Source organism: Rhodamnia argentea, chromosome 10 (genome assembly GCF_020921035.1).
Source record: "Rhodamnia argentea isolate NSW1041297 chromosome 10, ASM2092103v1, whole genome shotgun sequence".
Classification (NCBI taxonomy): domain Eukaryota; kingdom Viridiplantae; phylum Streptophyta; class Magnoliopsida; order Myrtales; family Myrtaceae; genus Rhodamnia; species Rhodamnia argentea.
This window is the reverse complement of record NC_063159.1, coordinates 6,679,029-6,706,764: the sequence shown is the minus strand read 5'-3', so window position 1 is coordinate 6,706,764 and position 27,736 is coordinate 6,679,029. Positions and strand designations below refer to the sequence as shown.

Sequence of the window (27,736 nt, the reverse complement as noted above, 5' to 3'; positions counted from 1 at the left end):
TGAGGACTCGAAGGAGATTCTCGTTGGAGCTCGGCCTCTTCGTGGAGTAGCTACTAGGAGGAGGCAGAAACGGATTGACATAAAAAAAATATCTTTCGCTTGAACATTTACTGTAATTAAATTGAAGTTATGCATTACATATATGCATGTGTACGTGTAATTTTCATTAAAACTTAGGTGTTTCATGCTTCTTTTCATGCTTTTCTTAAACTTGCAGAAAGATGCTCGATCTTTGATAATAACCTAAACGGTATGACTATAAGACACACATTGTATCATGTCCAAACAAAACTACTCCAATTGTGAACTATAAATCAATAAAGTTACAAAAAATTCAATTTACAGATATCACTCCTCTTTAATGTAATCTCGTTATTTGAATGGTTTTACTATATGTATTTCGTTTTATAAGCTAATTGATGTAAAGTTACAAATAAAATCATTTTAAAATTTATTGGCAGTGAAGTGAAATCTTTTAAACATACTTTTGACAAAGTAAGGAATATATACTTTCCGTCCCCATATTTCAAACTCCCCTAGGAAGAAATTGCCAAAATACGGCATTTCTGTATAAAAGTGAACGTCAAATTATAATTAGATTTCAACATTATCCACCTACGATTTAATATTAAAATTACAAAGATCTCTGGCATATTTGAATGTCAAATCAAATCTTCCTTATCCTTAATAGTTTAGATTCACTTACTAAATTATGCGACAGATCTTTGTAATTTTAATATGCTTTTTAAACTTCTGTTGCATTTTTGAGAAAAACGGTGGAAAAGAGTTCTTCGTTCAATGATATTGAAACTTTAATAATTTCTGCAATTGAAAATGAAAAGAATAGATTTCCAATGAATAACTAATAGTTGAAAATGTTGAATCGAGGATGAAATATCAACGTTTGAAAATAAATATCAATGTTTGAAAATAAACATTTGATGAAATTCTGTGTTACTTACGAGTATCATTCTGATATATCAATGGCTTCTTTCTTTTTTTTTTTTTTTTTGTCATAAAAAAAACTTTAGTAAAGATAAAAACTAAAATCAACTACCACCACCCGGTGGCGCATGCCCCTTCCCCCTCGCAAAAGGTCAGTGTTCAAATCCCGGGCGCGCAGGGTGACTACGTGGCACGTGGTGGTGGCTACACGTGTTGCCCCCAGGTTTACCCGCGCCGGCGTCCCCGGGTCATCAAAAAAAAAAACTAAAATCAACTTTAGAAGGTTTATCATCGATTTTATGAGATTTACAGAGCAAAACTACTTTCCATCAAGTGAGATTGAAAGTGATCTGCATTCTTTGAGCAGCTAAGGTGCCTTTTGCATACATTTTCATTTATAACCGATAAAATCATTTAACTTGCTTTACTTTAATTGGACATTTCTTAATCACCAGCAACATTGGGTATGCTTAATAACAAATGTTTATTTAATATTATCATCCATCATACAACATTTGTCATGTCTAACTGCTAGTTATTTTTTTCTTTTTTTATAGCTCCATACTACCTATAAAAACTAAAAAAAAAATGAGAAAATCAAAGGAAAAGGTAGCATAATCGTGTTAATTTTAGCACAAATAGTGGTTGGATTCAATCGAACTCATACATTATTGATTTGAACCATCGCTTACGAGAGGGGCTTTAAATTAGAAAAATGGAAATCTCAAGAAAGCTTTGCATCGTTTAGTTCCATCGGCTGCTGCAAGTATTCTAGGGTATTCTTATGGATTTTTTTTTTTTTCTCTTCCTTGAGATTTATGGTTACTCATTGCGGTTGACTTCTTCCCATTCTTCTCTAATTGCAGCGACGACTATGCATCGGTACCAAGTTTTGCTTCTCCGTTTCGCTTTATTCCAATTTTTCTTTGTTCCCTTGTTCCTTTCCAACCCCAGAAGTCACTACAGTTCTCTGTACTCTCTAGTGGATTTGGTGTCTTGTTTACTCACCAGATTTGGGTTTGCAAACTCAGGATTCCTGCGCCAGTAGTTTCCACGAATAGTTAAACAACCTCCTAAAATCTCTGTCCCAAAATATCGTGATTGTTCTCTCGATCACAGCTATGGGAGACTGTTAATGACAATTCGACGCAGACACTTCTCCTCGATGGAAATTCGCAAAAGTAAACTTCTGTAATTGGAAGAATTGGACCTGGGCACTTCTATTACTGCAATTGGCGGCTAGTCATAATCGACTAGCAAAATGTCTCCATGTGGACCAGCGGCATTTAAAGAAATAAGTGCATTGATAAACTAGAGTTACTATTTTATAAATAAATTCAGCGTCAGACGGAAAAGGATATTGCAATGGAGGATCTCGAACCAAAACTGAAGACTGAAAACCTACCAAGGCGAAATTACGCCTCAAAAAACTTCTTGAGGATGTTCAACCACATCAAGGGCCCTCTGCTGCTTTTGCTGGTCATGTATTCATGCAAGAACCTGACCGTGCTGGCTTTGATTCCTCTAACCGCCAAATATTTGTCAAACGCTTCCTTTAGGTTCTTATCCAAATCCCTGGAAAAGAGGGAAAGCACGAGAGAAAGTGAAATAGTTAGGTCTAGGGACAGGAATTAGACCAGATACGAAATGCGCATCTTAGAGATTGGAGGGAGGGGGTTGGGACGAAAACAAAAAGAGCTTACCTAAAATCAGGCTCTTCATAAGCAATTTGGTCCTCAGAGTTTTCAGAATTTTTAATAGCCAAGCGGTCAATAAGGAGTATGTCCAACCAAGCAGTGCAGTGGAATTCAATAAACTGTCCCTTCCCCTTGGCAACGCTTACGACCAGAGGAATGCTCCACTTATCATCATTATAGTCCTCGTCGTCATCACTCAGAGTTGGAGTCAGGCATGCTGACTTTAACGTTTATCTGTTCACCCTCATACTCCCTTGACATCATTATAAATCCAGCCTTGTCTTCAATTTTAAAGGGGAATCCAGCTGGTGCCTCTCCAATCTATAAAGTAGATCATAAGTTCAAAAGAAAAGGTGAATTTCCTATAGGAATAGCCCTCCATATCACATCCGACAGAGTTTCGCATGAAAAAACGGGGGCCAAAGCATATTTAATGGCATGATCCTTGACAGAAAAGTAAAAGCAAGTTGTGTTTAGAATCATGTCCCTTCCTTCTGTAACAAAAAACGAAGTACGTTTAATCATTTGCCTAAAAGGTTTTCATCCTTGTTTTCACTCACCTGATCGTGGTCGACGGTCTCCTCGACGCGCTGGATTGCCGAGTCGAGAAATCGGAGGAGATTCTCGTTAGAGCTCGGCCTCTTCGTGGAGTAGCTACGAGGAGGCAGAAAGGGACTGAGACGAGGCTTGCTGGGAACGATCCTCGTCTGGTTAAGAGCGGTGAAGATGGCAGAGTGGCGATTCCACTGGCTCTGGAGAGCACGGGCCGCGAGAGGCGCGGAAGAGGAGGCCGACCGACGAAGAATAGAAGAGAAGGCCATTTCTCGGCAGTTTGGGGGGAGGGGGGTGGGAAGAGAGAGTTTACGGGGTTTATAGGGTTTTAGGGGAGAGGGACGGACAAAAGCGAATGAGAATGTAGGGTTTTAGAGGATTGTAAGGAAAGAGAGCACCACATCTATTTACAAGTTACAAAATAACATCGTCCATATATAACACACACGTATATGTGTATATATATATATGCAATGTAGACAATAAGAATATCTATCGCTTGAAAAATTACTGTAACTAAATTAAAGTTATGCATTATATTAATGCATACTTACAAGTAATTTTCATTAAAACTTTCATGTTTTATGCTTTTATTCAACTTGCGGAAAGATGCTCGATGTTTGAGAATAACCTAAATTGTATGATTATATTACACGCACTGTGTCATGTTCAATCAAAAGTACTCCAATTGTGAACCATCAATCAATAAAGTTACACAAAATTCAGTTAACAGATATCACTTTTCTTTTACTTAATCTTGTTATTTGAATAGTTTTATTATATACATTTCGTGTTATAAGCTAATTCATGTAAGGTTACAGTAAAATCACTTTGAAATTTTTTGGTAGTGACGTGAAATCTTTTAAACAAACTTTTAACGAAGTAAGGAATATATGCTTTCCGTCCCTATATTGCAAGCACCCCAAGAAGAAATTGCCAAAAAATTACATTTCTGTATTAAAAAGGTAAACGCCAAAATATAATTAGATCTCAATAATATCCACCAACAAGGTAATATTAAAATTACAAAGATCTCTCGCATATTTGAATGTCAAATTGATTCTTCCTTATCCTTAATAGTTTAGATTCATTACTAACAAGTCAACTTATACTTTATTTTGCCTTTTAAACTTTTTGTCCATTTTTTAGAAAAAGGGGGGAAAAGGGTTCTTCGTTCAATGATATTGAAACTTTAATAATTTCTGCAATCCAAAATGATGGGAATAGATTTTCCAATGAATAACTAGTACTTGAAAATTTTGAATAAAGAAAGAAATATCAACGTTTGATAATAAGCATTTGATGATATTTTGTATTACTTATGAGTATTATTATGATATATTAATGGCTTCTTTCTTTCGCCATAAAATGAATTCTTTAATAAAGATAAAAACTAAAATCAACTTGAAAAGATTTATCATGGATTTCACAAGATTTACAGAGCAAAACTACTTACCATCAAGTGAGATTGACAGTGATTTGCATTCTTTGAGTAGCTAAGGTGCCCTTTGCTTACATTTTCATTTATAAACGATAATATCATTTAACTTGCTTTACTTTAATTAGACATTTCTTAATCACCAGCAACATTGGGTTATGCTTAATAACAATTGTTTATTTAGTATTATCATCATCATACAACAGTCGTCATGTCTAACAACTAATTATATTTTTCTTTTTTAATAGCTCCATACTGCCTATATAATAGAATAAACAAATTAAAGTAAAGAAGATGAATATCTAATTACAAAAAGGTGCCATGATTATCCAATACATTATGAATAGTTCACATTTCTAAAGGACAACATCCAAAAAAAAATGAGAAAATCGAAGGAAATAGGTAGTACATTGTTGATTAAAACCATCGCTTACGAGACGGGCTTTAAATTAGAAAAAGGGAAATCTCAAGAAAGCATTGCATCGTTTAGTTCCATCTGTTATTGCAAGTATTCTAGAGTATTCTTATGGATTTTTTTCTCTCTTCCTCGAGATTTATGGTTACTCATTGCAGTTGATTGTCCATGACAATTCGACGCAGACACTTCTCCTCGACGAAAGTTTGCAAAAAAACAAACTTCTGAAATTGGCAGAATTGGACCTGGGCACTTCCCTTACTAATATTAGCAGCTAGTCATAATCAACCAACAAAATGTCTTGATGTAGACCAGCGGCATTTAAAGAAATAAGTGCATTGAAAAGCTAGAGTTATTATTTTATAAATAAATTCAGCATCTCTCGGTTAAAGATATTACATTCAGGCAGTGAACAGCACTTGATAGTCTACATTAAGACGGAATAAGTTATTGCAATGGAGGATCTCGAACCAGAACCGAAGACTGAATCCCTACCAAGCAAAATTACGCCTCGACAAACTTCTAGAGGATCTTCAACCACATCATGCGCCTTCTGCTGCTTTTGCTGATCATGTATTCATGCAAGAAATTGACAGTGCTGGCTCTGATTCCTCTAATCACTAAATACTTGTCAAATGCTTCCTTCAGGTTCTCATGCAACCCCCTGGAGAAGAGAGAAAGCACGAGAGAAAGTGAAATAGTTAGGTGGAGGGATAGGAATTAGACCAGATACGAACTGCGTATCTTAGAGATAAAAGAGAAAACGAAAAGAAAAAGAGCTTACTGAAAATAAGGCCCTTCATAAGAAATTTGGTGCTCAGAAATTTTGGTCCTTAGAGTTTTCAGGATTCTTAACAGCCAAGTGGTCAATAACGAGTTCATCCAACCCAGAAGTGCAGTGTAATTCAATAAACTGTCCCTTCCTCTTGGCAGCGCTTACGACCATAGGAATGCTCCACTTGTCATCATTATAGTCCTGGTCGTCGTCATTGGTCACGCCTCAGAGTCAGGCATGCTGACTTCAACTTTTATCTGTTCATCCTGATACTCCCTTGACAAGGTAATGGTTACAAATGCAGGATCGTCTTCAATTTTAAAGGGGAATCCAACTGGGGCCTCTCGATACTATAAAGATCATCATAATTTCAAAACAAAAGGTGAATCTCCCATAGGAATAGCCCTCCGTATCATATTTATCGCAATTCTAATTCGAATTGTATTTTTTGCTTCGAACACTGATTGAAGAGTTTGAGGAAATTCAAAATCAGCATAGTAGTTTTTCTCCCCTAGCAGGCTAGCACATAGTTTCGCATAAAAAATAGGGGCCAGAGCATGTTTAATGGCATGGTCGTTGACAGAAAAATAACAGCCAGTTGTGTTTAGAAACATCTCTCTTCCCTCTGCAAAACAAAAAACAAAGAAGGTTTAATCATTTGCCTAAAAGAATTTCATCATTGTTTTCACTCACCTGATTGCGGTCAAAGGTTTCCTCGTACTGGATCTGCGAGTTGAAGAATCGGAGGAGATTCTCGTCGGAGCTCGACCTCTCCGTGGAGAAGCCGTGAGGAGGCAGAAAGGAACTGAGACGAGGCTCGCTGGAAACGATCCTTATGTAGTTAAGAGCAGTAAAAATATTACTCTATGGTTTATGTTAATACGTTCGATTTTCGATATGCTGATAAAATTGCAACCTCGACAAGAAAAGTCCGTAATATCTTTTTATTTGGTTGCTTGATGGTATCACAAAGCACATGTTAACATATTTTATGTATTCGCATAGACCGTCAGGATGAAGCTAAAGTAAACGGAGGAGGATTGCGAGCCTGACCCTCGTGCCCAGTCGTCCGAGTCCCACAGGCTAGAGTACACCCTCATGCCTTGCTGGTTTGGGTCCGACGCCCTGGCTCTAGTAGTTCCTAAACACTCGGATTGGTATGCTATCGACGTACCACTCGCCCTTGACGCGAAATCGAAATACGAGCACTGTTATTCTATCAAGTACTCGAGGAAATTAAAAGGTTTGGCGGGTAACTTGTAACTTACACAACTTCGGTGGGGTTCCGGTGAATGGTGTAGCTGTGAAAATTGGCCATGGGTTCGAACCACGGGTAGTTCGTTGTTACCAGTTCCTTAATTGAAAATGTCAGTGTGGATGGCGTAAGGTGTCTGAAAATATTGCCTAGGAATTCGAAGTCGATCTCATCGTGCTTTGACCCCGTGAAAGATAGCTGCATATAATATTTATGCAGAAACGCGATTGAATCCTTGAGATTTGTAAGTTGAGGGGCTTTTCTGCATAGAAGATTTGATTTGATCTTACGTAGCATGCAATGACTGTACTAGCAGAATTTCCATGGACAAACTTGATCAGCATTTCGATAGGAGAAGAACAGCATAAGTGTCAAAAGTTATGTATGGCGATTATTTTGATACCAAAAGTTTATGCTAGATCACTTAAGTGACAAATCGGAGAAAAGACGATCGGCGCCTCTGGGAAAATATTCCAGACATATTAATACCCGCCATTTAATTTTTTTAAAATATGAAATGGCATTTTTTTGAAAAATTAAGTCCGGGCTTCCACGTGGACTTCTTAACTTTAAAAAAATTAATATTGGATTTGAAAATAAGCAAAAAAACTAGTTATTTTGTCTTCTCATCTCTAAATGCAGAAGAATTATGTGGTCATTATTCTCTTGTCATCTAGGAGGTGCAGTATGCTAACACCACCATTCTACCAACTTCGGTGATCGATGCTGTCCAATTCCAGACAGCTATAAGTCAGCACTGAAGCGAATAAAGTGTGCATTCCCCATTAATCTTCTGCAGGTGTTACTCTAGATGGTGGACCACAAGTGAGCTCCATGCTGAATATCCCACAGGTGCAGTCCTTTCATGATGAGTACAATTCGACGGCATGTATCATCGAAACTGTAGATGATGTTTATGAATCCATTGCTCACATTCATCAACATGGAAGGTACTTAAGTATCTCTTCATTTAAATTTTTGGATAAGAAGCCTGCGAGAAGCAAGAAAATATAGTGGAAGTCGGCCAAGAAACTGACTATTGCCCTCCTTTTGCCAGTGCACCCACTGATTGCATCGTAGCAGAAGACGACGAAGTTGTGAAACCTTCCTACGTCAAGTTGATAGGTGCGAGTTCTTTTCTAACTTTAAATCTAGGTTAAGCACAACTTCTTGAAAACACCAATCATAAACTTTATGTTGATTATGAAAACATTTTTTGTTTCTATTGCTGATATGTCCCGCACATATGCTGCAATGCTGCTGTTTTTCACAATTGTAGCACAAGATTATGTGACAGAGCACGTTAGGACTGGGTAAAGAGGTAAAAATCTTACTTTTCTTATTTTGAACTGTGATCAATTCAATCATGAATATTTTCTTCTGAAGAGCACTTTCAAGTGGCCTCAATAGTTGGGATAAGTACAAGTAGAATCCATGCTCGGGGTCCAGTTGGAGTTAGAAGGATTCTTAACCACAAGATGGAAGGATTCTGAACTAGCTTTTTAAGTTCTATTTATATGATACAAGAAGAGGAATCAAATCGTTTGACGCATTTCCTAATAAATTGTGCAACCATTGATATTGAATATGATGAGATAATCGAATGTGGGCTCTCAACAAACACTCACAACTCAACTTTACTCATGAAGGAGGAGGAGACCGAAGATGGCTTTTCAATATTCTGTATTCACAATCGATTCACCCATACTGAAATTGTTACAAGACACACCTATTTATAGGTTTGAAACACGACTCTTGATGTACTCTAGTTACATGAATAGACGCATGTACATACATTGCATTTACTATACATCGGAATAAGAACAGACTCTTGAAAGACTCAACTAATAATAACTCTCGAAAAACAAGTCTTGGTTCGTGCATGCATCTTGGAAGTCCACCACTCATTGACAACCGACACCACATTCACCGAATTGACATTAAGTCGATCAATAGCCTAGCATTGATGAATTTGTTTTAATTTCCAAAACTCTCCCTTAAACCAAATTCTCTTCCATCGATCATTCCAAGTAGACTTCTAAATTTCTGAAACATATCGATCTTGAGAGGTTTCGTAAAAATATCGGCAACTTGATCTCCTATCTTCACGTGCATTACTTCGACGTCTTTGTCTCCGACTTGTTCCCGAATAAAATGATGCTGAACATCGATATGCTTGCTCCTTTCATGAAAAACTAGATTTTTTGCCAAAGCAATGGCTGAAACATTATCGACACAAATCTCCGTTGCATTCTTCTGCTCCTTATGGATTTCTTTGAGCAATTTTCTCAGCCATATTGCATGACAAACACATGATGATGTAGCCACATATTCAGCTTCGCATGTCGATAGAGTAACACCGGGTTGCTTCTTTGATGACCACGTAAAAGCATCTCACCCATAAAAAAATACAAAGCCCGTAGTGCTTTTCCAATCATTGATATCTCCACCATAATCACTACCCGAATAACCTCTAAGTTGAAATGATTCAAACTGATAATAATGTAAGCCAAGAGAGATAGCTAGTATCTTTGATGTACCAAAGTATCCTCTTTGCTGCTTTAAGATGAGATACCTTCGATTTCTCCATGTATCAACTTACAATTCCGACAATGTACATAATATCCGGTCTAGTACAAGTCAAATATCTCAACCTTCCAATCAAACTTCTATAATAGGTCAAATCAACATCGACACCTTCGTCGAACTTGAAAAGTTTGGCATTGGAATCCATCGGAGTATTGATAGATGTATTTCTTCTTTGGTTCTTGTGCCTTCGGAGCTAACCAAGATGAACCTCCACTCATCGGGTTAGAATTGGAGAATTGCTTAGGCTTTGGCGGATTCAGCACAATAGCAATATCAGCCCCGGCCTCCCTTTCCTTCCTCAAAGGGTATTAACGCCTTAGCGGTGGCTTTGGGGCCTTTCTTTCTATCATGGCCCATTCTAGCCTCTCCGCTACTTTTATCAGATGAACAAATGTCCGACATTCCGAAGTATTCTGTCTATAAAAATACTCGTAGGGTAAAGTCTTCAAGAACAAGTCAACCAGCTCGTCCTCGGGAAGGGTCGGTTTAACTTACGTCACCAAGGCCCGCCATCTCTGGACATAAGTACGAATCGCTTCATTCTTCCCCTTCGTGGTTCAAAGCAAGTCCTCCCGAGTAGGAGAAGTAGCAGTGTTAAGCTTGTATTGATGGAGGAAGTCTTCAGCTAGATCTTCCCAACCATCATAATCTTCTAAGTCCAGCTCAATGAACCATGCCAATGCAGCACCCACCAAACTCTCCCGAAACGTGTTCATAAGGAGTGGGACATAGACTGAATAATGCGCCATCTTGTTCAGATAATACTTCGGATGAGCCCGGGAAAAGGCTATCCCATTATACTTCTTGACAAAGTCGGGCTCTTTGTAATCCAGCGGTACTTAAATCTTAGCAAATGGTGATATCTTATCGAATCCGGCCAACTCATAGCCTTGGCCACTTAGGCATTCTTCAATTTTAGTCAATCTCTTTGTTCCTTCATCAATCTTTACTGCAGACTTCCCTTTTTTCCTCCTTCTCTAGGTTAATAATAATAAGCGGTGTCTTAGGTCGAGGATTAACATTGGGTGTCCGATTCGCTTCGGGGACCCGTTGGGCATCCTCAGCTTGGTCCTTGTCATGAGTATTGGACGCCGACGGCTGAGTAGCGTTATTCGGATCAGGTAGTACTGTCTGTCTAGCATGAGAGGCCTCCAACATAGCCTTCATTTCTGTCATCATGGTGACTATAGTGGCCACCCAAGTCTCTAGAGCACCAACCCTTGGAGTCAACTCTTCTTGCTCTATTATGGTTCTCAATCGGGTTTCTGAAATGACGTCAAGGTTATTCCGTGATTAAAGAATATCTGTTTTAAAAACGATGAAATTATAAGAATTATGATAGGAAGAGTGATAAAACGACCAAATCCTTTTAATGGCATGTTTCTGTTGAATAATGAGGGAAATGGCCACCATATGAGCCTTAGCCTTATGTAGGTAGTTCTTTCATTTATTCTCCAAGAGAAATCATGTAATTAAAAGAAACGTAACCCATGGCAATAGTTTTGATGTACAATGCAAAAGAATGCTTCTATATGCATATATGAGAAAATAAGAGTTCATTACAGAAAAAACTCTCAAGGAGTATTCAAATGCTAAAACATGATGTTTTTTTTTTTTTTTGAAGGTAAGTATGTATTGAACTTCCAAAATGCTAAAACATGATGTTCATATATCCTAAACTTGATAAAGTCCTCCTGTCCAAGTCTAGGATGTTTGGGGCGTAAGGTGCCCTTAATATCCCGGGAGAAGTCAAGATCCCCAATCCGAGACTCCCTATCTCCATCATAGGGCAACGGCCTTATGTCCTCAAGCACGTAAAGCTCCACTCTAGGCACATAAGGGACAATGTACTTTGGAATGTATGGCTCGACAAAGCTACTTTTGGCCATCTCGAAATGGCGGATGTATTCAGATGAAGCCCTATGAAGGTTCATTTCATTAGTCATATCATCCGGCTACTCTATATCCTCGATCTAGGATTTCTTTATAGAATCCTTGATGTACTCCACCTTTGCTTCGAACTGCGCCTTCTTCTTATCTTTCAGGACCTCCTTCACAGCATATCGAAAGAGAATACTCCCGGTCGTAGCTAGGAAGGGATCTCCTGCAGTGCGCCAAAGTGTCCGATCACCCTCCTCAAGTAATATGCGAGAGCTCCAGTAAAGCCAAGTAATGGGACCGGGTCTCCATCATTGCAAGTAAGTCCGGCCCTATGAAGTGTTGGCCATCTAAGCCGCCATCGGAGTTGTGTCGGGTTTTAGGGTTCTAAGGAACTCTTTCCAAACCTTAAAGTTAAACTTAGGAACTCGTGTATGTGTTTGAACAAAGGTTTTAAAGAGATGGGTATGAGGACTAATCTCAGTGAAACCCATGCGGAGGTTGAACTGTTTGATGTGGGAGGTAAACCACATATATAGAAACCCACCGTAGGCTCTAAAGATTCCCTTATTTCTAATCCGAAAACGATTTAGGGACATGAAGGTTTCTGCTAGAATCAAGTTGGAGTAATCCCACCCATAGCAAACTTGTCCGACTACCACAAACATGAGAGGGTCAAAAGTGGTAGTGGACATAGGGAATAACACAAAGCTAAAGAAAGCTAAAATAAAAATCCTACCCGACTTGGTCCCTTTATCTGCAGGAAGGTTGGAGAACCCATCTATGAGGAAGGAAACAGAAACACGTCCACAATTGCTCTTGGTATCCAAGACTTTCTTAGAAATGCTAGTATCTAGGAATTCGATTAAAGAGCTAAGGGGTTCGTACCCTATCAGAGGTTGGACTAGGCGAGGAGTGAACTCTACTCCAATGGCGGCACTATACTCTTCTAGAGTAGGAGTGATCTCTAGTCTCTCCTTATCGAATGTAGCGGTAGTTGGATCTCACAATTGCGCCATGGCTTGGACGAAAGCGGGAGGGCATTCAATCCTAATCGGATCCAACAGATATCCCAACCGTGCTTTAGCATATATCCGATTGGCTTCGCTTATGTTCTCTCACTAGACTAGGAGCTCATCTCTGGGAACCTTGAATACTTGGATGTCGTTCTTCCCCATTAAATCTAGAATATACAAATGATGTTGAAAAATCAATTGCCATAGATTACTTCAAAATGTAGGAATGCAAATGTCATGAAATATGCATGATCCAATTCAATTGTATATTTCAATTAATGAAATTGGGAATTAAACTCTCTCATTTCGTGTAAAGATCAAATAGGAGGTCTAATTTGAATTTCGGATAAGCGAAGTATGCAATTGATCGGGATTGCCCGGGTGATTAAGAGAAATAGCGATGTCACATTCTATTGATCAAAATATTAAATTGAACAATGAAAAGGAAGTATATAGAAATAGATTCCTAGCCCATGGAAATCGTGGTTGAGACTAACCGACCCGTGATGAGACTTTCCTATCTGGAAAACCAGATTGAATCCACTGCCTGGCTTGTTTGAAGCTCTTTGATTGCATGTCAGGGCACATCGTCACCATCAAGCACCAATCACATTTTCCGTGGTACATTTGGGATTTTGTCATTGATGAATCCTCGAGCAATTGCTTAATCGGAGGAATGGACTGCAAATGGATGCTAAACTTTGGTCGGTCTCAATGTATGTGCAATGCTCGGTCGATCAAGTGTGAATGACTCTTGTCAATAAGTTTGAGGTTTGCTTATACATGCAACTCGTGTAGTCGCAGGTTTGCCTATGCGATTCGTGTTCGGTTCAGGATGATTTCATGTTCGGTACTAGAGGCAAATTAAGATATGTTCGAATAAAAAGAGAAGTGCTTTGCAAACTTCAATCAGCTCGCCCCTTTTTTCCTTTCTTTCTTGCTTCTTCATCGTCTTTCTTTTTTTTTTTTTTTTTAAGAGACTTGAATCAGCCAGTACTTTGTGCACGTATTGATTCTTTTTTCAGGCCCATTATGACAATCCTGGTCCAGAGAATGCCAGACACGAACAGCACTCAAATGGTAGCTTTGTAGTTTCGAGCAAGGATAGTCAAGGCCTGCTTCCTGGCTCTGCATAGGCCTATTTCGAGTGGGGAAAGGATCATAGTTTCTTCTTCGCACGGTTGACTTTGATCTATTAAAAAATTAAAGGGATAAGTGCACAGCAAATCTCAAAACTTATCGCAAAAGTGCAAATTGAGTCAAAACTTTCGAGTTTTGAAATTGGTGTTAATCTCGTTCAATTTGACTGATGGAACACGTTCATGTAACTTTTTCTATTAGCGTACGCGGGCAAGAGCCACATTTGGAAAAAACACTTGATTATACAAAAAAAAAAGATTAAGCATATTTAAAAAAGGAAAATAAGAGGATAAGATATAAAGAAATAAGAAAGCTGACAGTTTAAGGGGGAAAAAGGTCCAGCTTGCGGCTCGGGCTTTGTCTAGCTGGCGGTCATGGCCACCCGAGCTTTGTGAAGCTTGGCTATGGCCGTTGAGTTTCTTTAAGCTCATGGTCATGGTTGCTCCACCTTCAAAGCTTTTTCAAGCTTGCAGCAGTGGCAAATCGAATTTCATTGAATTTCGCTTCTTCGAATGCATAGCCACAATCGCCTAAGTCTATCCGATCAACTTTTGTGAAAAATTGCTAATACCAACATCGAAAATCTTTCGAATTTGTTGTGCAATTTTTGAAAATGTTTCGAATTTGCCAATATAGTCCATCCGTCCACGTCAGTAATTTCCGATTAAAATTGACCATAAAAACTAAATTGGCAAATGATTTGGGACTTAATTGGCATGATTACGATATTTATGACTGAATTGATGAAAGTGCAATAAGTTAACGACTTCTTAAAAAAAAAATCCCGAATTTTATGTGTTCAAATATTTCGCTCGTTGCTAGAGCCAGTGTCAATAAAAAAGAAAATCAAGATCATCAGGATTGACTTAACAACAAGCACTTTGTCACATTAAGGATTCAAGAATGTCTCTTATTCCATTTTTTTGTTGGTCTATGATTGAGAGAGCAGAACTTGAGAGCTCGCTATTCTTGTAATTTAACAGGTTTCAAAATTTGATTGTACTATCTATAAAATCTAAAATTTACTTGTACTCTCGCAAAAAATTGTAAGACTTTCGGTGTAACAATCCCAAAATTAAAATGTATGCACAAAGCGCAATGCCGTGTACTCAGCCAAGATCGACGAAAGCCTTGACGATGACCAAAAGATACGTGTACATCCTATACTATATCAGCATTTTGGCACGTAAATATGAATGAGGGGCGCAATCCAAGCGCACAAGAAGCGAACAAAAGCCAAGTCTCGACCAACATCTGCCGTTATTATGCATGCATCAGCAACCAATTCTTTACCTTAAAAGCCAAAAGGAGGCCAACCCTGCATATCAGTACAGATCGGAAACTGAAGAACTAAGCACAGGTAACAGCCATAACTTCTCAGTATCTTTTGGCAAATGTCTAGAGCAAGACAATTCTCACCTAGCTACATGCCGAACCGGTATAGATAAAACAAGAAGGGATCACCAACAATCTCCACAAGAGCACTTGCCATCCTTGAAGTGATGGAACCTTTTGTTGTCTCTAACAATTAGTTCCCTACCCACAATCTTGAACATGATCTTTATCGCGCTATGACAGTCGCCACAGATCCGGAGGTTCTTGATGATTCTCATAGGCGTCCTCGCAGGAGTGCTGATAAGTCCATAAGCTATCGCAAGCCGCTCGCTGTGATAGAGCAAGGCTTGCTCCTTTGCCTCTTGATCAATGTCGTGGAGTACATATCTTGTGTCCGGGACATAGTCCCCTTCCTTCCCACTCTTGTATATCTCATCATCCTTGTAAAGAGTAGGATTCTTGAACTCGCTGATTCTGTTCTTCCCCTCGAGCATGTTGATTACAGCGCGCCTCTTGGGTGGCGGTGTCAGGAGCTTATTAGCACTAGTGATCGGGGGATCAAGAGCCATCATCAACTCCTCAACATGTTCTTCAAGATCAAGATCGCCATGGATCCGTGCATAATTCTTCAACGCCTCCCAAACCTCCAATGTGGGCTCAAATGGTAGCTTCTGAAAGATGCCCAGGTTGACAGAGAACATCAATAAGCCCTAAATAATGCTCAATCCCAGGCTTAATCCCATAATCATTCTGCATCGACTCGAAATGTATAAAACCTTCTTCAATGGCATCTATACTGGCACATGCTGAAAGAACTGCAAGAAAAGTCTGTTCATTTGGCTTCAATCCCAACTTCCTCGTCTGCTCATATAACTCCAACCCATCATCTCCTAACCCATTGTACGCATATCCATTTATCATCAAATGCCACGAGTCAATGTTCTTATCTAGCACGTGATCGAAAACTCTCCGAGCATCGATCATACTGCCACACTTCCCATACATTTCAAGCACCTTGTTTTTCATCTAAAGATCACCTCTACACGTTGACTGCAAAATGTAATCATGCACCTTCTTCGCATTCTCAAGAGACTTGGACTTCCCACACGCATCGAACAACCAACTGAAGCAGTCAGCATCGGCTTTAACCCCCTCATTGAACAACTCTATAGCTTCTTCAACTTTCCCTCCTTGGCACAACTGTCTCGTTTCAGCAATTGAAGGCCTCGGAGCAGGAGCTTCCGTCGCCTGATTGTCGATCCCACGCGCCACAGTTGCTTGCTGACGGTTCCATTGATTAGTACTTGGATTCTGCGGGGCCCACTGGTTGCGATTAGTTGTTTGCTGATACCCTTGATTTTGGTTGTTCCACTTATCAGGGCTCCTGCGCTGTTGCTGATAGTTCTGGTTCGGGGTGTTCACCCGAGTAGGGCTCTGGTACTGACCATAGCTCCGGTTCTGGTTATTCCACTGACTAGGATTCTGCTACCGAGGATAACCCTGCCCTGGAACTTGCTTATTCCACTGTTCAGGGCTTTGCTGCTGCCGCGGATAAACCGGAGCAGGATTTGAGTACCCGCGGCCTGGATAGTTCTGACCCTGACTTAGGTCTCCTGCATTGGGATATCTCGGGCTCTGGCTCTGATTCTGGTAACCAAATTGAGCACTCCCTTGCAGCTGTTGTGGCGGCAGCGGAGGCGAGCTCCATTGACCACTACTAGCGTTGATGCCTCTGTTCTGACGGTGAAAGTACTGATTTTGATGCACCCCTTCATCTGGGTTCCGATTGAAAGCCCAGAAATCAGACGGCGGAGGTGGCGGTTGTTGTGGAGTAGGAGGAGGAGGATGATATTCATTCGGCACCGCGTACATGCTGAGGGCTTTCGAGAGTTCGTCTAGGGTTTGGCAGCGACTGGCGGCCAAATGGGCTATTGGCGGTATTTGCAGGATATGTTGGGATTTGCGCTTTTCCTATTCAAAGGAAAGGAGAGATTGTATGCAAATCTGGTGCAGGCAAATCTGTATTTTGATATTTTTCCTATTTTTCGGGTTTGCTTGTTTCCTTTGTTGAAGCAACTCTTGTGTACAAATGACAGAATAATGGCAGCTGATCTCTCATAAAAAAAATAAAAGAGTTTTTGCCCGAGGACGTAGGCACATCGTCGAATCTTGTAATTATTGTGTTCTTCTTTGTGATTGCTTTACCAAAACTCAACATGCTATCAAAGCAAGAGGTCTTGCATTCAAACATTTTCAAGCCCCTATTTGCCTCTCCAATGAATATGTCCACGCTTAGTACTAGGCAAAAAACCTGACCAGACTAAGCGTGAGAGAGAGTGTTGGAACATATAAATATTAAACCACACATTTTTCTATCGCCTTAAGTTTTTAGAGCAGTTGATCATGGTTCTATTCAAGGAACGATAACGAGCTATTCAATGTGATCATTGTTATATCGTAGTGATTGCTGTTTTTCTAATCAATGTGTCCGAATCTATGGTGTGTGTGTGCCTACCGAGCGCGCTTGTGTTCGAGAGTTGCTTGATTGCTTTCTCTAAGAGGTTGCACTCTTTTTTGTTATGTTTTCATGTGGAAGTGTAATGTCGACAAAATTAATGAACACAATAACTATGACGAGTCTCCTCCAATGAGTCTCACAAGCGCCGATGACTGTTCTATTATATTCGATTCCCGAACCCTATACATATTTTAGGACTTTCTTATAAAAAAAAAAGTGTTAGTTGTTAGATGGGAGATGAAACCAACCATTAGATTTAGACCAAATCAACGGTAGTCATCGAGAGGCTTTTTGTATAAATAGAGGACCTTTCTCCCTCATTTGGATCATCCAACACTTACGTAATACAAAATATTCTCTTCCAAAAGCTTCTTGATCCAATAGTGATCCTTGAAAAAGGCTTAGCTTAGATGTTCCAACGATGAACTTAGCTTAAGCCTTCTTCCAACGACGATCCTTGGGAAAGGCTTAGCATAAGCATTCTAACTATCCAATAAAGTCTAAGTCGCTGCACAGTATGATTCCAAGCGATTGACCCATGACACTCACGTTACCAAATCTAACATCGATCCGGGCCGAAAGTCTCAACTGTCTAAAATTTTCGGTGGGCGATAAATCGGTTTTTCAAAAAAAATGCAAACTAATTTTTTACAACCAACCCTAATTCTAAAAGCAAAGTGAACTGGCAGTATAAACAGTAGAAATTAACGAATTTACGGGAAAAAAATTCATCTTTCTTCAAATATTTTCTCATTATTTTATTACGACTCAAATAAAATAAAAAAAAAGAGATTATTTTAACAGGAGAAGATGCGTTCACATGAAAGTTTGGATTTTTTTGTGGCTTCAGAGCCATTTAGAGAAACGTGTGGTGGGCTTAGTATTCGAGCTTTTTCAGGTTGGGCTTTAGTTGGGTTCGTGCGTTGTGGGTCCATGGAAGCTTGGAAAACGTAGATGGGCTGAATCGGAACATAATTTAGGCCCAAAACTATTCTCGTTGGAGTTGTTGGGTTGAAACTTTTCACTCCCCCAAACCGACTCCTTCCCACGACGACGTATGATGCAGCCGAGTCCCGTGAGGGGCTGGGCTGGTTTCAGTTCAGAGCTGGCGGTCTCAGTTCCGGGCTGGTTCCTAAGACAAGTTTTTTACATAAGGGTCCTCCCTGAACTGCAGTATTCATAGTCGTCAACGTAATCAACAAAGAAAAAGACGATGATGAAATACGATTCACAATCAAGACAAACCGGGTCGCTATCAATAACTCTCGTTGTTAAGTTTAACTTGAAGAGGGCATAAATTGACTGATTCTCGAGAGCTCGCGCAAATGGGGTTCGAAGCGAACGTACCGGTGAGCAGAGCTTCCCGAGGCGAATGCGAAAGGCACCAAGGATCGAGCGTCGACGGTGACGCCGGTCCGGTCATGGAGGAGTTTGTCTTCTTGGTCGTTCTGGTGGGGACAAGAACGCTACGCGTAACCACAGAGAGAGAGAGATTGCATGCAGAAGAAGGCGAACGGCAATGGCGACGCATTAATGGGAAGGAAATCAAATGAGGTTTATTGTTATTTTTATATTTTGTATATTTGAATGTATAATTACAAAACATAAAATTAGATAATTATTAGGAAATATCAATGGGAGAAAAGGCCAAACAAGGTTTTAGAAATTAATTTATGGGACATATATAGTTTTCGAAGAAGTGCTTACTTTTATTGGCTAAATTACACGGAGACCGCACAATTAGGATTATATCGGAGAAGATGACGAATATACACACATACAGATGATGTTGAAAATAAGCACCTATTTTCCAGAAGACTAGGCCAAAAAAAAAAAAAAAAAATTGGGCAGATTCGAAATTGGCCCTAAAGCTCAAATTTTTCTTAAACAAGAAAAAAATTCAAGGCAAAATTGATATTGGACATAAAGTTTGAAGCTTTTTTAAGGAATTAGGCATAAAAATTATTTTTTTAAAGCTTTTTTCCTTGCCGGAAACAAAAGATATCAATGATGTTTACTAGTAAATGGAATGGCTTAAAACTAGGGGTGAGCATGGTTCCAAGGTAGAACCCGAACCCGTGGGATCCGGTCCGCTTCCAGGTTCCAAGATATATAGGGTAGGTTCCAGGTTCCAAAAATTGAGAAACCTGTTTCAATTGATAGGTTCTAGGTTCCACTATCTATAACCTACCCGGAACCCGGACCATAAATCCCGAAATAAATTTTTATATTTTTCTTGGTATATGTTTTTGAACGATCTTACAATGTTTTATGGCGTCCGATAATGAGTGTGTAATTTGGAGTCAAACAAATTTTTAGGTTTCAGGTTCCAGAAAATGATAAATTTGTTTCAATTGATTGATTTTAGGTTCTAAATGTAACCCGTATGGAACCTAAAACCACTCACCTCTACTTTCTCTTAGATGTTGTAGTATTTACTCTTATTTTGTTTAACTAAAAATGAAAAAATAAAATAAAATAAAATAAATTGATAGGTTCTCGGGTACCCTGGAACCGACCTTAGAACCTGTGACAAGATAGGTTGCAAGTTTCGGGGTATAACGGGTAAGTTCCAAATTCCAAAAAATGAGAAACCTATTCCGAGGGCTAGGTTCCGGGTTCCAAGTGAAACCCGTACGGAACCCGAAACCGCTCGCCCCTACTTAAAACATGGATGACCTCCCTCTTGTTTCTTATTCTTGCTCTATCATTGAACAAAAATGAGGGAATAAATCAATTAAAAAGCAGTGATTGTCCCTTCATTAATCTAAAACCAATCGTATAAAATGCGATGAGTCCAAATCAACTAATTATTACACCTAATAATCAATGTAGCCAACCCTGTGACTTGGTGGGATGAACCCCGGTTCTGCTGTCATCTCTTCAAATTTTCAAGACTCACCGAGGCATTTCTAAAGCCTTTTCAGAAACTTTTCATTTCTTTTCCGCTTTTTACGGAATCCATTATTGACAGAACCCAATTTCATGTGAAGTCAAGACGATATTATCACAGACTTGAAAGTTTTGCTGGGCTTTGCAAGGAAAAACACATTCTAAGTATTGGCTGCACCGTGTATCAATGACACACAAAACAAACATCATAGAAACTAGTTAGAAAAATTGCAACACAAATGACAGTATTTGTTCCACGAAAAATCAAAGATTTTGAAAAACATTTTTCAAAAAATAAACTCTTATGCCTTTTAGAAAAATTAGTCAATTGAAAAATATTTTTACCTAACTATTTTCACGGTAATGAAAATATTTTGTATTCATTCATTTTTATGAGGGATACAAGCGTTCATTTTTTGAAAAATATTTTTTAAATTTTTTATTTTTCGTGAAACAAACGTACCCGAAGGTGACCATGGTACATATAGAACAAGCACAACTTGGAAGCCATCGGCCACGCCGAAGGAATAAAAGCATGCCAGACAGGCATGAATTGAACAGCAACATCTTGAAGCAAACTCAATGGGTTCAAAAGTCAACAAGCCACAAGGCAAGCACTCTTGCCATTGAGGTTGACTGACAACTCACCATCCTCATGTCTTCACCAACTTGCCAACAGGAAAGAACGTCTTTAAACAATGTAAACACCAGCAGCATTCTTTAATAAGCAAAGCTTAAACAGGAAAAGAGGCTATAAACAAGATTCACATACGAAAACTACTTGTTTTGTTTAAGGAAAGAAGCCGCTGGCCTCACATAAGTAAAGCCTGTGAAGGGGTTTCCTGCGGCAGTGGGACTGGCAGCGGGAGAATCCGCTATGGGCATGTCGGTCCATTTTTTTTCGAAATTGGCGATGCATTGCTTTCCAGCGACTTCTGGAAGAAAACTGGGCTTGATCTCCCGCGCCTCGAGTTTCCTCCAGTTGATCGTCTTGAACCATTTGTTGTTTTTTATGTCCGCACTCCCATTAGGTCCACTGCCCAGCCGCTTGCTGGGGTCTTTCTGTAGCAGCTGCAGCATATCAAAACATCTTTAGTTCTCTAATGGATTGTGTGATTTAATACGTTAGAGAAAAAGAGAGGTTTTCATGATCGGGGTAGCTCATGTCATACTTTTTCATGCAAAACAGAGGGTAGTTGCAGGGCTAACGAGTCAACAAGTGACTGACCAATTACTATCTCAATCGACAAGAGATGATTCAGAAAAAGGAAAAAAAATAGCAGATAATGATAAGCTGCCTAAGGAAATCATATGCAGATGTTCCTGATGCAATACGCCAATTGCTTAGGTCGATGCTCTCAGGCTATGTAGTCAATCCTATAGTCAACGCCTTCATACCAAATACTACAACCATCAGAGATCGAGGCCATTTGCTGGTTTTGAACTTAGGCATAGCCAGAAATTAAGGCATTAATGCCTGGTGGATTTCATTGCTCGCCAAAACAGGCAGTTCCAACCCACCTAAAATTCTGTCGTAATTGAGAAACATTGCATGTGCTTTTTTAACTACATAAGAAGGGGTAATCTTGCTATGTAGATGGATTAGAATCATTCGCACAAATTTAAACAGAAGATAATAAGTACTTACAAAGACTATAGAAGGAATGCACATAATACATACACATGCAATGCTGATAAGCAAGAATACATAACAGGAATTCCTGCAGACTTACTCCTTTCAACAGTGAATGAGCTTCACTGGAAAGAAAATTTGGTAGCTTCATTTTGTCCTTGACTATCTTCTGTTGAATCTTTTCGCGGTTTCCACCAATAAAAGGAGGCTGCATAAATGAATTGAAACGAACAAGACATTAGCTTATTAGAATTTTTATATGTGTATTCTGCATAGAACTATATATTTAAGTATCCTATCAAATAAAAAGACTGCTAAACTCGAAACTGCATGTAGTAAGTACATAAATCACCCGTTGTAAGTAACTAACAAGACAACTGCGAAACTTGGGTTGCTGTGAACGAAGTATATGACAGATATCTCATCATAAACACATTGAGCTAGGATAATTAACGGTCATCACTCCTAACAGTGTAAACAAACTTTAACTTGTTTAAATGGCACGGCCAAACAGATATCTAGCGATGCTTTAGTCTTCACAGAAGATCAACCATATTGCATTCATTATGTAACCAAAACAACAGCTCAGATATTACGATGGAAAACCATCAAGCAAATCCATTAAGATCAGCATGGGTGAGGTCCAGCAATGGTGTCTCCATCAAAATTGGAACAAATTATACACAGCAAAGCAAGTAAAACAAATAGCACGAATGCCAACCTTCCCGGTAAGCATCTCAAATAACAGTACACCCACACTCCACCAGTCTGCAGCCTTATCATGCCCCTTTCCAAGGACAATTTCTGGCGCCATATATTCTACTGTTCCACACAAGGAATTAGATCTTCCATTCTCCTCAAGTTCCTTTGCTAGGCCAAAATCAGTCAAGGCAACCTAATTGCAAAAAATCATATATCAAGTCTCAAGAAATCCTAAAAAATGAAGGGTGGGGTGTGCCCATCCATGATCAGAAACAGAAAACAATCTGAAAGCCCGAGAGAGTGAGAGAGAGTACATGGCCTTCAGCATCCAGTAGGATATTTTCTGGTTTGAGATCCCTATGCATTATGCCATTTGCATGAAGATGAGCCACTGCAGAAACAATTTCGGCAGCGTAGATACGTGCCAAATCCTCTCTGAAACAATTTCCACTATAAAGTCAACGCAATTACACACTTTATAAATCACACAAAGCTTTGGAAGGCAAACCTGAAAAGGCCATGATGATAGAGCTGGAAAAAGAGATGGCCCCCATTTATAAAGTCCAGCACAAGATAAAGCCTGTATTTGGTCTGCAATTGAACGTCAAAAGTAATTTCAGTTATAAGACTGAATTACAGACATAGAAAAAACATTTAAAGCATCAGTGGTACTACGACCCATTATGATTATAAAGGTAGGACGGTGGAAGTACCTGGAAAGAATATCTAAGCCGGACAATGAATGGGTGATCAATTTTGGTTAAAATGTCTCTCTCTGCTTTCATGTACTCAGCATGATTCTTCTCCATGATTTTGTCCTTTCTCATTACCTTCATCGCATATATATCAGTAGTGCCCTTTTTCCTCACTTGCAAGACTTTTGCAAATGCACCTCGGCCTACAACCTTCAAAGCCTCAAAATCTTCAAGACATACACTCTCAACTTTCAAGGGATCTTCAAGTGTGTGGAGTTTTTTATTCCCTCTGGCATCAGTCATGGACTCTTGAATTTCCTTCATGGTCTCTCCATTAAAACACTCCACAAAATCCATTGACTCATCACTTTCGCTTAGAGTGAGCATACTCAGCCTCAATGTTTGATTGACACAAGAGGAGGGACCGACTAGAGAATGCGACCTGCTATATATGACAACTGGATCGTCATAGACGAGTTCATTCACATCTGTACCAGATACAGAGTTTTCATCGACACTCACCTCCAAGGAGGGTTGGACTGGTACAGGACCAAACACATCAGAGAAATCAAATTCCAAGTGATCCGTAACAACAGCATCATGAGAATTCATAGGTAAAAGTAGCTGGCTAGGGAATGGCATGCATCTCTGGCTGTTGGTCGAACCAGATGACTGAGAATAAACCATACTGTCACTTGTATACAGTGCTAACAAACCAATAATCAGCCAGAGATGTTTCCAAAGTGGCTACACGTCGGTCTTTCCAATTATCTTAAGGTCATAAACTGCAGAAGGACTCCTGTCAATGGCCTTAATCAACAGGAAATTCACGTATGCAAAAGCAGTGCCGAGAAACTTAGGAAGCAAGCTGAGCAAAATCCAGAGGTAGAGGCAGTTCTTGTTTCCCGATTCACAGGAAACCACAGATACTACAGTAATTCTTGAATTCATGAAGATCGGGAAAGGTAATCTGCAGTTCAACGAAAGATAAAAAGGACATTAGTGGAGCTAAACCAAATAACAAAATTCATTAATTACAATAAGTCTCCACAAGAGACCATCCAATAAAATGAATGATAGAATTCAGCGTTTGGGTTCTTCCTCTCTAATCACCAATGAAGATAATCAATCAAATACATTAACAATCTGCTGTTATACGCTTTTCCTTTATTCTTTGGTCATAAGCATACTTAACAAGGACGGTGTTAATTTTTAGAGCACTAAAAGAGTGTATTGGAAATTGCGAACTTCACTAGTTTGGTTGCTCAAATAGTGCCAGGGAATCGTCCACAAAATCCAGAATTCATCGCGAAATTGCACTAGAATTTGAAATCATGGTGCGCATTCACCACCCTTTTGTGAGACAACAATCACACCCGACACCTCGGACATCCAATTGGAGCAAAATCAATGACAACGAAAAAGTCTAACAATTCCCAAAGAAGAAAAAGCAGGCAACGATAACCGTTCTACAGCCTCCTTTACACTTTCCACTGTATCTGAAAAGGAAAAGGAAAAAAAAAAAAAAAAGGAAAGACCGAACCCCACAAGATAGAGCCTGAAACACAGATCCGGATAAGCAGACCCACAAACAGCCTCAATCAGACTACAAAATCCCCGGAACCCAGAAAACGACATATCAAACAACGAAGAATTCCCCACAAGAATTTAACCTCCACCGGAAAAAGGAGAAACAAGTACGTCATTGAACACAATCATGCGTCGTCTAATTAACGGCGCCAAGACTCGAAATTTCCCTCTTTTTCCTGGGAATTCTCGTCGGACAGGACGAATCGAAGCGGAACTGAAACCAAAGAAACTAGAGATGCGAGAGATTGTACCTGAGGAGAATGCAGAGAGAGATTGAGAGCTCTAGAGAGAAAGCGACTTTTGAAGAACGTGTTTCTGAAAGAGGAGCCTCCGAAGACACAAAGGCTTTCGCGTCGCCACATACATACCGAGACGTGCGCGATTGCTTCCGTTCCTTGTTTTGCTTCCCAACACGTGGCGACACGTGATTGGTAAGCCCCGGCAAGTTGGATGCTTTATGAAGAATAAGAATATTATTTTGAAATGAATTTTGGAATATGCCCCGTAGTGACAAAGATGTTCTTGGAATCTATTTCCATGGCATTCTCGATAGATTTTTTTTTTTTTTTGCTCTACAGCTACGTGAATAAAATTTGTTATTTTTGATGTGGGATAATATCTCTAATATTATGTGCAATTAAAATGAAATATTATATGATTAAGTATGATCGGGTATGACAAAGGCATCATTAACAAGATCCTTTTGAATGCAATGGACAACTCATAGAATTATTCATTCGGTTATTGGATGTTTAATTCCGTTTACTTGATCAAATGTCACTTTATATTCGAGAAAACACCACCGAAAACTCTAAATTATGCCCGTTGCCACACCAAAATCCTAAACTAATTTTTTTCCCGAGTCACCAAAACCTTCAAACATCTACCTTCCACCATAAAAAAATTCTCAATATTTTATTCGGGACTTGTGCCGATGCGACAAAAGTCCAGGGTATTGATGTCACGGCGAACATAGTTCAACGGTCTTGGTGACACACACAAAAAAAAAAAAAAGGTATTATTGTCATGATGGGCATAATTTTTAGGATTTTTAGCGATAAAAAAATAGTTTTAGATACCCACCCATCGGTGGATGCGATGGTTTGAGCCCAGTTCCTTTCACGAGAGGCCTTGGGTTCGAAACTAATGATTATTCTACCCCCACGAGTGGTCCCGGGTTCGAAACTTGTAGGCGTCAGTGATTTAAGGAGGGGGTCGCTGCGCTAGCACCCCTAGGCCAAGTCGTGCTTCCCCTAGGCCAAGTCGTGCTTCACCGCTGGTTTGAGCCATAACTCGACACAAGGACAAGTCGGTTCACCACTAGCTCAAGCACGCTACCAAAAAAATATATATTTTTAGATATTGATACAGCGGTGGGCATAATTTATTATTTTTTATGTTGTAAATGGATTTTCCTATAATGGGTCTTAATATATCTGTGTATATTGTTTGCCAATAATGACAACAAGGACATTGATTAGTCACGCTATCTCAATCGTTCACGCAATCTTTTAACATACATACATAGATGCATTTCGAGCTGGCAAATGGGTGGAGTCCAGTCCGCCTCTTGAACGAGAGAGCACCGTTGAAGCCGCCGATTGGACGGCGGTGGCCCAAAATGGAAGTCAAAATTCTGGAGATTGACTCTTGTCGAATGTTTATCTTCGCTAGTTGGCCAAAAGGGATTTGGTTTTCTTGGATGGTAGCTTAGCCTCTTAAGAATTTAGATTGGACACTCTAATATTGGGTCTCTAATTTTTACATTCCTAAAATATGGACGCGTAAATTTAGAAAAATGAATTCTCTAAGCCAAAACTGAAAAAGGAAAAATATTTTTCCAGTTTCACCGAATCGAACGCACCCTAAAATAGAAAGATAACGCGACGAACACCGAGAATATCCAAACATAGCTTTGGCAGAGTTTTGACATGGGCTGTGTATGCCGTCTTTCTCTATTGGTCTTGAATTCCTTTCGGGCGATCGTTAAAATTCGCGTACATTTCTTCAATCCATTTGTTTTGCGGAAAATAAATAATCGTTCGTATCGCTTGAAATAACTAATTAATTAAAAATTATTTTTTGTATCGCCAATAATTTATTATCTAATTGTTTACGCAGATGAAAAAAATATTTTTCGTTCGTTCAGTTTTGTAAGTAATATAAGTGATCTCTTTTAGAATTTATTTATTTTATATAATTCATTTTCCATGAAACATAGCAACACCCGAGTTCTCGAGCAATTCTCATTAATTTTTCTATATTCGAGCTTACTCCGGACTATAACTCTTCCCGTAATTTTGTGATTGTTAAACGAGGAAATGGTGCAAAATTATATGGTGTGATTAAATGCACAGATATACAATAAACCACCAATACAAAAGCGCCACCTAGAGAGGAGCTTCAAAATTTTTTTTTCTTTTTTTCTTTTTTTTTGGTCTTCACAGCAGCTTCGGATTCTTTGGTCAACGGAAAATCGGTGGGAGAATGTCTTTCTCAATCTTCGGGCGAATGGTCTCCTATGAGCATTTTGATCAAGCTGAACTCGATATAACTTCACTCACCTTTACTTCGACCAACTCTTACATATATATTTATAAACATATATATATATATATATATTATATATATTCTAGCATTTTCCTTTTATATAATGTTATTATATAAGGAT

General features: G+C 39.2%; 2 protein-coding genes and 3 pseudogenes across 3 annotated transcripts in view; all 5 read right to left on the bottom strand.

The window, feature by feature from the left end:
* LOC115728237 (mannan endo-1,4-beta-mannosidase 6) overlaps positions 1-19,039 on the bottom strand; it is a 44,396-nt gene extending 25,357 nt beyond the window's left edge. Inside the window, exon 1 of the mRNA XM_048285962.1 lies at positions 18,901-19,039. The gene's annotated coding sequence lies outside the window, so the exon portion shown is untranslated. The remainder of the gene's footprint in view (positions 1-18,900) is intronic.
* Positions 2,532-3,481, bottom strand: LOC115728171 (annotated as a pseudogene).
* On the bottom strand, positions 5,552-7,140 carry LOC115728172 (annotated as a pseudogene).
* LOC115728234 lies at positions 15,062-21,162 on the bottom strand (annotated as a pseudogene).
* On the bottom strand, positions 20,997-25,417 carry LOC115733443 (serine/threonine-protein kinase AtPK2/AtPK19-like). 2 transcript variants are annotated; one of them, XM_048285957.1, is made up of 7 exons: positions 25,317-25,417; positions 23,494-24,445; positions 23,289-23,371; positions 23,095-23,215; positions 22,800-22,973; positions 22,179-22,286; positions 20,997-21,516 (listed from the first exon to the last, which is right to left on the bottom strand). In XM_048285957.1, the coding sequence occupies exons 2-7, from the start codon at positions 24,160-24,162 to the stop codon at positions 21,223-21,225; spliced, it is 1,449 nt and encodes a 482-aa protein (XP_048141914.1). In that variant the 5' UTR covers positions 24,163-24,445; positions 25,317-25,417; the 3' UTR covers positions 20,997-21,222. The 2 variants fall into 2 exon arrangements, with proteins under 2 accessions (XP_048141914.1, XP_048141915.1); XM_048285958.1 differs by lacking the exon at positions 25,317-25,417 and adding an exon at positions 25,149-25,288.
* Between the last annotated feature and the right edge of the window lie 2,319 nt (positions 25,418-27,736).